At 40.0% G+C, this 9,629-nt stretch overlaps 1 protein-coding gene across 4 annotated transcripts in view; it reads right to left on the bottom strand.

Annotated features, from left to right (window-relative positions):
• Nucleotides 1-8,110: 8,110 nt before the first annotated feature.
• The window catches only part of HABP4 (hyaluronan binding protein 4), a 94,781-nt gene continuing 93,262 nt past the window's right edge, over nt 8,111-9,629 (bottom strand). For all 4 annotated transcript variants that reach the window (XM_089662143.1, XM_089662145.1, XM_089662146.1 and 1 more), the window contains 2 exons: nt 9,167-9,337; nt 8,111-8,600 (listed from right to left, as the gene is read on the bottom strand). In XM_089662143.1, coding sequence (XP_089518269.1) covers nt 8,544-8,600; nt 9,167-9,337 — 228 coding nt within the window. In that variant the 3' untranslated portion in view covers nt 8,111-8,543. The remainder of the gene's footprint in view (nt 8,601-9,166; nt 9,338-9,629) is intronic.

The raw sequence follows: 9,629 nt of genomic DNA, 5'->3' as shown, positions 1-9,629 counted from the left end.
TACTCAATTTCACGAGGTCTTCGGCTCCAAATTGTGAGACATATTCACCCATATATTTGACTCTGCTACCCTGCCTTCCTCAAGGGGGGGCCCTGATTGTACTTCTACCCAAACCCATTCAGGAGCCCTTTTACCCTGCATCTTACCACCTTATCTCCATACTGCAATTGGGGGTTACAATTCTAGACTTCCACCTCAAACATAATCCTCAACCTAAACCACCCCGATCAGATAAGATTAAAAGCAGTTTGGCATGAATTCTAGGCAACATTTCATGAACCTACAGGCCACTCATAACTGTTGGTTCATGGGTGGTGGGCAGTCTTTAGGTCGCTAAGGCATTCAATTCGGTGGAATGGTGATAATTATGGGAATGCCTCTGTAGATTTGGTTTTAGACTGAAATTTATTAAATTGCTTCAGCTTTTATACCATGCGCCCATAGCTCAGATTCAGGTTAAAAGCAGAATCTCCCTCCCATTTCCCTTATGCAGGTGTACCCATTATCACCACTGCTCTATGCATTAGCTGTAGAACCCTTGGCAATCTGCCTACCCAGAAGTCAAAGGATTACATCTGGGACAGTTAGGTGAAACCATTAGACTCTATGCTGACGATATGCTGTTGTAGCGGAGAGATGCGGGTTTTTCCTTGTTAGTTGCACTGCACCTTATTAAACACCGTGGAGAATACTCAGGGATGAGAATAACTAAGAGAAATCCAAAATCCTCCCTCTGAACCTGGGGGCCCCCCCAACTTCTGAGCGAGTCTCACTCCACTTGGTACAAGCCAGCATGATTAAATAGTTGGGTATCCTGGTTACCAGATCCTAGAAAGACTGTTGGACTGCAAGATCATTTTCACTAAGTTCCAAGTTAAGTCTAAGCTTCTACACAGTGTGTGACATGCTCCCTTATATTTACTGCTTCACATAATAAATATCACTTCCAAGGACCTAAATACTTTTGTATAGGGTAATGCCTGACAAATTGTCATGGCCAGCTATAAAGAACCCCACAAATGAGATGAGAACTGCCAGATCCCTACAAAATGACAGAAAGACATTCACACCATTGGCCTGCTGGATGATTGTTTAGTCAGACTTCATGAGGGTGGCCTAAGGGACCGATGTCCTCTAGTGGGCCCTATGCTCACTGCTCCACCCCACAGAGCTTGATTGGCATTTGCCATTGAACACCAGAATTGGCAGGTTCGCCAATGGCGCCCTGTGCTTTTCACAGACGAGTGCAGGTTCACCCTAAGCACATGTGACAGACGTGAAAAGATCTAGAGAAGCCGTGGAGAAGGTTATGCTGCCTTTAACATTGTTCAGCGTGACCGTTTTGGTGGTGGGTTAGTGATGGTCTGAGGAGGAATATCCATGGAGGGATGCACAGACCTCTACAGGCTAGAAAATGGCACAGACTGTCATTAGGTATCAGGATGAAATCCTTGGACCCATTGTCATACCCTACACTGGTGCAGTGGGTCCTGGGTTCCTCCCAGTGCATGGCCTCATGTGGTGAGAGTAAACAGGCAGTTCCTGGAGGATGAAGAAATTGATACCATTGAATGGCCCCCCACAATTGCCTGACCAAAATCCAATAGAACACCTCTGAGATTTCATGTTTCTGTCCACCCGTAGCCACCAGGTTGCACCTCAGTCTGTCCAGGAGCTCAGTGATGCCCTGGTCCAGATCTGGGAGGAAATACCCCAGGAAGCCATCCATCTAATTAGGAGCATGTCCCGACATTGGCAGGCAAGCATACAAGCACGTGGGGGCTATACAAACTACTGAGTACCATTTTGAGTTGCTGCAATGAAATTTCAGCAAAATGGATTAGCCCTTCTGCATCATTTTTTTTCACTTTGATGGAAATTATCAACCTACAGAGGACTGAATTAAAAAACACCCTGAAAATCAAACAATAGGACATCCTTGCGTTCCTAACATATGCTGGATATCTATACTGATATGGACTGGGTAATATTTTTCCCCTTTGAGATCTGATGTATTTTCAAAGTGTTCCTTTAATTTTTTTTGAGCAGTGCATATCACCACTGTAAGGTTTGGGAATTAGCAGCACCAAGGACAATTACACCACCTATCCACCCCTTTGGGGCAATTCATACCTGCTGGGTGTATTCACTGTGGCCAACCCCAAAGTGTGGGTTACTAGAAAGATCATATACCTTTCCTAAGCTCTTTCCAGTAGAGGTATTAAATAATTTCAAGACCTGAAGACTGAATTTGAGTTACCCAACTCAATGTTTTTCTGCTAGCTCTGGCTCTGTCATGTACTACACACACAATTTGGAGATTCTTTCCCAAACATTGATTCTCCAGACTTGCTAAGGGTTACCTTGGGTTTGAAATGAAATTAAAAAAAAAAACCCACTTACATCCACTTTCTATAATAGTCTCCTTCACCCGAATGCTGCTAATTTGGCATACCAACTGAAAACTAGATCGGTGGCTGATGTAGAGGAGATGGAGGATTAATATTGGGAAGAGGTACTAGACTCCTGTAAGCTTGTTTTCCCAAAACTTTGATCGCCTCACCCACTTATACAACCTACATAGGGCATACCCAATTCCCATTCGATTATCCAAATACCGGCCACACTATAGGCCCTTCTGTCCTAGATGCAGTAAGTCCACTGGCACCTTTCACCAGCTACTGTGGTCATGCATGGGCTATTGGACACAGGAAATAAGATTTCTGGATGATGGGCTCCCCACTAACTATGGCCAAAGCAATGGCTTCTGGGACTTCTCCCAAATCCAGAAAGTGACAAACTTCTTTATATTTTTCTACAAGAAACACTTTGTCCGGATGTTGATTGCCAGGGCTTCACCAACAGTCCAGGAATGGGCGATTGCCATTAACCTCACACTACCATACAAGTCCTTTACCTTCACAGACACTGCCCAGCTAAAGATCATAAGATCTGGGACAGATGGCTGAATCAGGCCTCTACCTGCTTAGATGATTAATCTAACCAACCAAGGTGTTGATGTACTAAAACTTGAGTGCAAAACCTGGTGCAGCTGTGCATGGTAGCAAAATCAACTTCTAACTTCAGCTTGTTCAGCTAAGCTTTTATCAAACAACCTGGAAGCTAATTGGTTTCTGTGCACAGCTGCACCAAATGTTACCCTTTCCAGTTTTAGTAAATCAACCCCCAAGTCTCATTTGTGTGTCTACTGCACTTTTAGCTACATTTACTAAACCTGCAGTGATATGTATCTAGAGCGATATATCCCTAGTCACAGTGATACACCAATGTATATGTTGAAAAGAGTTTGTATTTTTGGTGGCCATTATAAAGAAAAATGTCTTTTTTTTCCCCCCCCACATTGAGTACCTTTTTCATAGGGCATGTGACTCAAAAACACACCAGGTGTGCATTTTTGATGGGTTTTCAATGCATTTCAGGCCTGGTTCACACCAATGCAGTTTGTCCATTTTGCAGTGTGTTTGATGCAATTTTTTTTTGGGGGGGGGGGGCACAACTAAGCTGGGCAGATTAAAAACACAATGCATCAAAACGCAACCTGTGTTTTTGATGCGGTTTCAATGCTTTGCAGGCCTGCTTCACACCAATGCAGTTTGCATTTTTTCCCTTTTGCAATATGTTTGGCCAAAAAATATAAAACTCATTAAACTTGTGTGCAAACTTTTTGCTGGGAAGATTAAAAACACGAAACGCATAAAAAAAACACCACGTGTGCTTTTTTTATGCATTTCAGGCCTTGCAAAAATGTTCACACCAATGCAGTTTGCATTTTGTCCATGTGCGTTTGCCCAGCAACAAGTAGGCCAAAAACATTCAAAAAAAGTTTTAAATGCACATGCAAAAATGCAAAACTGACAAAACGCAAACTGCATTGGTGTGAACCAAGGTCTGAAATGCATTGAAAAACACAAAAAAAAAAAAAAAAAAAATCACACGTTGCATTTTTAGTTATGTGTTTTTAATCAGCTCAGCAACAAGTTGGCCAAAAAACATGCAATTTCAATCTGACACGTTTTTAGATAACAGCAAAAACTCATTGAAAAACACATGTGTTGTGTTTTTTTTTATATGTTTTCAATGCATTTTAAGCCTGCTTCACACCAATGCAGTTTGTTTTGTCCATTTTTCATTGCTTTTTGCGTTTTTTGATGCTTTTCAGACCTGGCCCACACCAATGCAGTTTGTGCTTTGTCCGTGTTGTGTTTTTGCATGAGCGTTTGACAAGTTTTTGGCCAACTTGTAGCTGGACAGATTGAAAATGTAGCAAACACACATAATCAGTTTTGCGTTTTTAATGCATTTCAGGCCTAATTCACACCAATGCAGTTTGCATGCCATCAGTTTTGCATGAGCATTTTATTTTTTTTGGCCAATTTGTTGCTGGGCAGAACTCAAAACGCATGAAAACTAATCAAAAGTGCACTACATGCATATTCTGCAGCATCTCCATTGAAGTCTGTTGAACCACAAACGGCAGCTCAAAAGCATGGTTATGAACATGTCCCATAGGAAACCATGTTAAATGGACTGTAGTGTTTCAGAAAAAAGCCCTAAAAAAATGCATCCAAACTCAATGGGGAAAGTGCTTTTTTTTTTTTTTCCACAAGGGAAACGCCACGGACCAGTGTGAAGACATGCATTGAATATAAGGGTATACATTAATCTTAAGGTTTTTTTTGTTTTATTTATTTATTTATTCATTTTAAGAAAGAGTGCAGCAAAAACTGCTCAGTGTGAAAGCAGCCAATTGGCCAAAAAGGTGCCAAAATAAATTCATATTCATTTAAATTCATGATATTAAAAAAAAAGTTGAATAAAAAAAGTTGTATATATATATATATTTTTTTTTTTTAAAAAAAAACCTGTTTGTTTCGGTTTTCGGCCAAATGCATCCTGAATTTTCAGTCTAAGAAATTTAATTTCAGTGCACCGCTACCTTGTCACACTGTCTAAATAATGCATTTTTTATATGTATGGATATGGGCATTATATGGTACGTTATTTTCTCTGCTTTGCTGGAGAACTTTATTGCTTATGGTCACTACTCTCCGTATTTAATCAGAGATGTGATCACAGCCATAGTGGAGGAGGGACCCCCACCACTACATTCTTTAAAAGACCCATCTCTGGGTGCAGCGACTACCTAGAACCCATTGCAGTTGTTACCCCCATTTCCGTGGATACCAGGAGGCTAGCAATCCATAGGAGTAGGCGATTGTTGGGGACCCCTATTCAATGTACACAGAATTAACTACACTTTGTCTTAGCCAAAAGGCCAAGAAGCGATATACAGACAGAATTATCTGGATTGCACGGACTTCGATAGCAAGGCTGAGAAGATTATTCAGCTGCTTTGACTGTGGTGACAAAATTGGAACAGTTTGGGGAATGGTGGCATCCCTATATAGTCCTTTGATGGAGAGTCTACTGCTTTTTACTGCTTGACAACATCAAGACACTTGAGGAATTTAGCATCCTTGTAGTCTCAAGTGATCTCTATTTGAACATAAGAGGACCCAACTCCCCATTTTAAAAATTGGTTTTAGAAAAAATAAAGTAAACCAACCAAATTGATTGCCCCCCAACACTCCTGAAGAATCAGGCGACAGCAAGAAAAGTTGCATATAGTGTTTATGTATATCATTTTATGCAGGAGAAATTTTAGCCAATACATATGTGCTTGATACCTTACATAGTACCTTTAAACATTTGACCCCCGGAAGGTTTTACCCCCTTCATGACCAGAGCATTTTTTGCTATTTAGCACTGTCACTGACTGCCAATTGTGCGGTCATGCAACACTGTGGGAGAAAAAAAAAAAAGGATATAAACTTCATTTGCGTACAAAAGAGCTTTCTTTTGGTGGTATCTTATCGCTGGGTTTTGGTTATATGAAAAAAATATATACATCTTGGAAAAAAGTTTGGGAAACAAAACCCACAATATTTTCTGATTCAATAAACAAAACAAAATTTCTTCATACATGTAAGCCAAATATATTCGGCTACATTTCTTTGGTAAAAAAAAGATCCCAGTAAGTGTATATTAATTGGTTTTTGAAAGTTATAGCACCTACAAACTATGGTATGTACAGTGGATATAAAAATGCTACACACCCCTATTGGGTGTCAGGTTTCTGTGATAAAAAAAAAAAAAAAAAAAAAAAAGATAAAATCATTTCAGAACTTTTTCCACATTTAATGTAACCTATAAACTGTAAAACTCAGTTGAACAACAAACTAAAATCTTTTAGGTGGAGGGAAGTAAAAATAAAAAACTAACATAATATGGTTGCATAAGTGTGCACACCCTTAAATACTTTGAGTGCTATAATAAAATCATGCTTCAGTCTTTTTGGGTATGAGTCTATCAGTACGGCACATCTTGACTTGGCAATATTTGCCCACTCTTCCTTGCAAACACACTTCAAGTCTGTCAGATTGAGAGGGCATCTCTTGTGCACAACCCTCTTCAGATCACCCCACAGATTTTTGATCGAATTCAGGTAAAAAAAAAACCTTTAATCTTCTTCTGGTGCAGCCATTCCTTTGTTGATTTTGTATGCTTTGGGTCGTTGTCATGCTGAAAGATGAAGTTCCTTTACTTGTTCAGCTTTCTATCAGAAGCCTGAAGGTTTTGTACCAATATTGAGTGGTATTTGGAACTGTTCATAATTCCCTCTACCTTAAATAAGGCCCCAGTTCCAGCTGAAGAAAAACAGCCCCAAAGCATGATGCTGCCACCACCATGCTTCACTGTGGGTATGGTATTCTTTTGGTGATGTGCAGTGTTCTTGCACCAAACATATCTTTTGGAATTATAGCAAAAAGTTAAATCTTGGTTTCATCAGACCACGACACTTTTTCCCCACATGCTTTTGGGAGACTTCAGATGTATTTTTGCAAAATTTAGCCAAGCTTGGATGTTTTTATTCATAAGAAAGGCTTCTGTCTTGCCATTCCACCCCATAACCCAGACATATGAAGAATACGGGAGATTGTCACATGTAGCACACAGCCAGTACTTGCCAGATATTCCTGCAGCTCCTTCAATGTTGCTGTAGGCCTCTTGGTAGGCTCCCAGACCAGTTTTCTTCTTGCCTTTTCATCAATTTTGGAGGGATGTCCAGTTCTTGGTAATGTTACTCTTGCACCATATTTTCTCCACTTGGTGATGACTGTGTTCACTGTGTTCCATGGTATAGCTAATGCCTTAAAAGATATCAGTCAGGAGAAGGGTACAAAAGAATTTCTAACAATGAGATCCCTCTGATGCTTTGGAAGCTCTTTGTAGACCATGGCTTTTGCTGTAGGAGACTAAGAAAATGTCAGGAAAGACCCACTATTTGGGGTTAATCAGAGGCACTTTAAATAGCGGTAGGTGTGTACTTACTCCTATTCAACATGATTTTGCATGTGATTGCTTAATTCTGAACCCGTTATAAGAGGTTTTGCACACTTATGCAACCACATTAATTTAGTTTTTTATGTTTACTCCCCCCCATAGGATTTCAGTTTGTTTTTCCACCTTAATTGTGACCTATGAACTGTACAACTCCATTGAAAAAGTTCTGAAATGGATATTTATCGGTCTCTTTTTTTACATCACAGAAACCTGATATTTTAACAGTGCCAATACTGTACACAGTCATTGTACTAATGACACTGGCTGGGAATGAGTTAACATCTAGGGGCAATCAAGGGGTTAATTGTGTGCCTAGAAATATGTAATATGTGCTTTACTTTACTACATGGCCATTTTTATTCTCTGCTTTGCAGGAAGAAAAACAGCCAGATTTCTGTCCCTGTACAGTTGTGTAAACACAAAACTCTGTGTTTGATTGGACACTGCCTGAAATCGGCTGTCAAATACAAACTGTGTCCAGTCACAACATGGGTCAGCAGGGGCAGGTTATGCATGCCCACAGACCCAGCAGAGGGTAGTCACGTAATGTACAATACGGTCTTGCCCATGCCACCCCGCCGCAGTAAATGTACAGTGGTGGGGCTGCAAATGGGTGAAGTTTCAATAAGTTTGGTGTCCATCAAGAGATTCACTATGGTTTTGCAATGTAGACATACACAAGCAATTTGCATAATAAGCAAGTTTTATTTTTACAACAATTCAAAACGGTTGCATAGTGACATAAAATATGTACTTTAAGTGGAAGCAGGGAAAAGCAGCATTGCTTGCATATCTACAGGAATTCTAAAAGGCCTTTGCTTATAATACTTTAATTCCTCAAAATACTAATTTATATATTACATATGCAATTATATTTTACAACCTCTTAAACAAGTGGAAACATGGTGTCCTTTTAAAGCCTTAAATATCTTAGAATCCAGACCTAAAAATAAATATAGCACACAAATGTAGTCTATTGGCAGGTATTCTACCCTTTGGCTTCAAGAAGTTTCACACTAAGAAAAACAAGTCATGTCCTGTAGACTTGGACACACCTTTCCCCCACATCAATGGTTACTTGTGTGCCTGAACAGCAGAAAAACTTCAGAGAATTCCAGCTAACACAAAGCAGGAAAATGGTCAGGATCTTCTGGATTCAGAGAAAAGTCATTCACCTAGGAAGATGTAAATGCATTTTTAGATGGTACCAAGCTCTCAGACAGGTTATGAAAATCAAATTTGTGTGCTTGTCAAGTCAAATCTAAATATTAACCATTGGGAGGACCTTTTGGCATTACAACCACTCTCCACTAGTGATTTGTCTAGTTTCGTTTAAAAAATTGTAGACCGATTAAGAAAATCCAAGTGCTACTGTATAAGTAAAAAGTAATAGGTCACTTAACATACTGTATAGAAAAAACTACTTTCCTCCTAAAAGGGGGTAAGGGGGAACTCTCCGCTGACAATACAGTGATCTGCAGCTGCAGACAATTCTCCATCTTGTCTAATGTCTGCTGAACCAACCGCATTTCAGTCAGAAGGTCTATGACCAGATTTAGGATGGAATGGAAGCTTCCAATAAGACTGCCCCTAGATTTAGGAAAGCCTGGATTTCTAGGCCTTATCCTTCCATTACAGAAATGTGCTCATTACCAGCAGAAACCTAGAACAGGACAGGGGCAGCTCTTAAATCTAGCAGCACAATACAATGATGCAGATTTTGTGGCTAAGCTTCACATACCTTTAGGCCTTCAAGTGTAAATGCCTCTTCTCTTTTAACACGGCCTCGTCCTCCACCTCTTCCACCACGGCCTGGTCGAGGTAGGTTTCCAAAATTGATCTCCAGCTGGCATGTAATATCATTTACAGGTTTGCGGAAGCCAACATGGCAATCTTCATCATCATTTATATTCTGTTGTCAAACAAGATATGCATTCATTAAAAAGGGCAGTGCACGGGCACACAATATCCTACAGTAGTCAACAGTTGAGCCTGTACTGGAAGAACAGAAGACTAGGGCACACCAAGTGAAATGTACAAAAGGTTTTGTACCCTTATCAAGCAGTTTAAGTTTTAGTCATCTTTTAAAATGGTTTTATGTAAATAAAACTTTTTTTTTTTTTTAGCATGTTCTAAAAAGATCACTGTATTCAGTTTTAACTGCTTCCCATCCGCCCCATAGCAGTAATACTGCTACAGGGTGG

This window comes from Staurois parvus, unplaced genomic scaffold (assembly GCF_062004578.1).
Source record: "Staurois parvus isolate SC_StPar_1 unplaced genomic scaffold, SC_StPar_1.0 ptg001432l, whole genome shotgun sequence".
Lineage (NCBI taxonomy): Eukaryota > Metazoa > Chordata > Amphibia > Anura > Ranidae > Staurois > Staurois parvus.
Note: the sequence above shows the minus strand (reverse complement) of the source record. Positions and strands in the feature narration are given on the sequence as shown.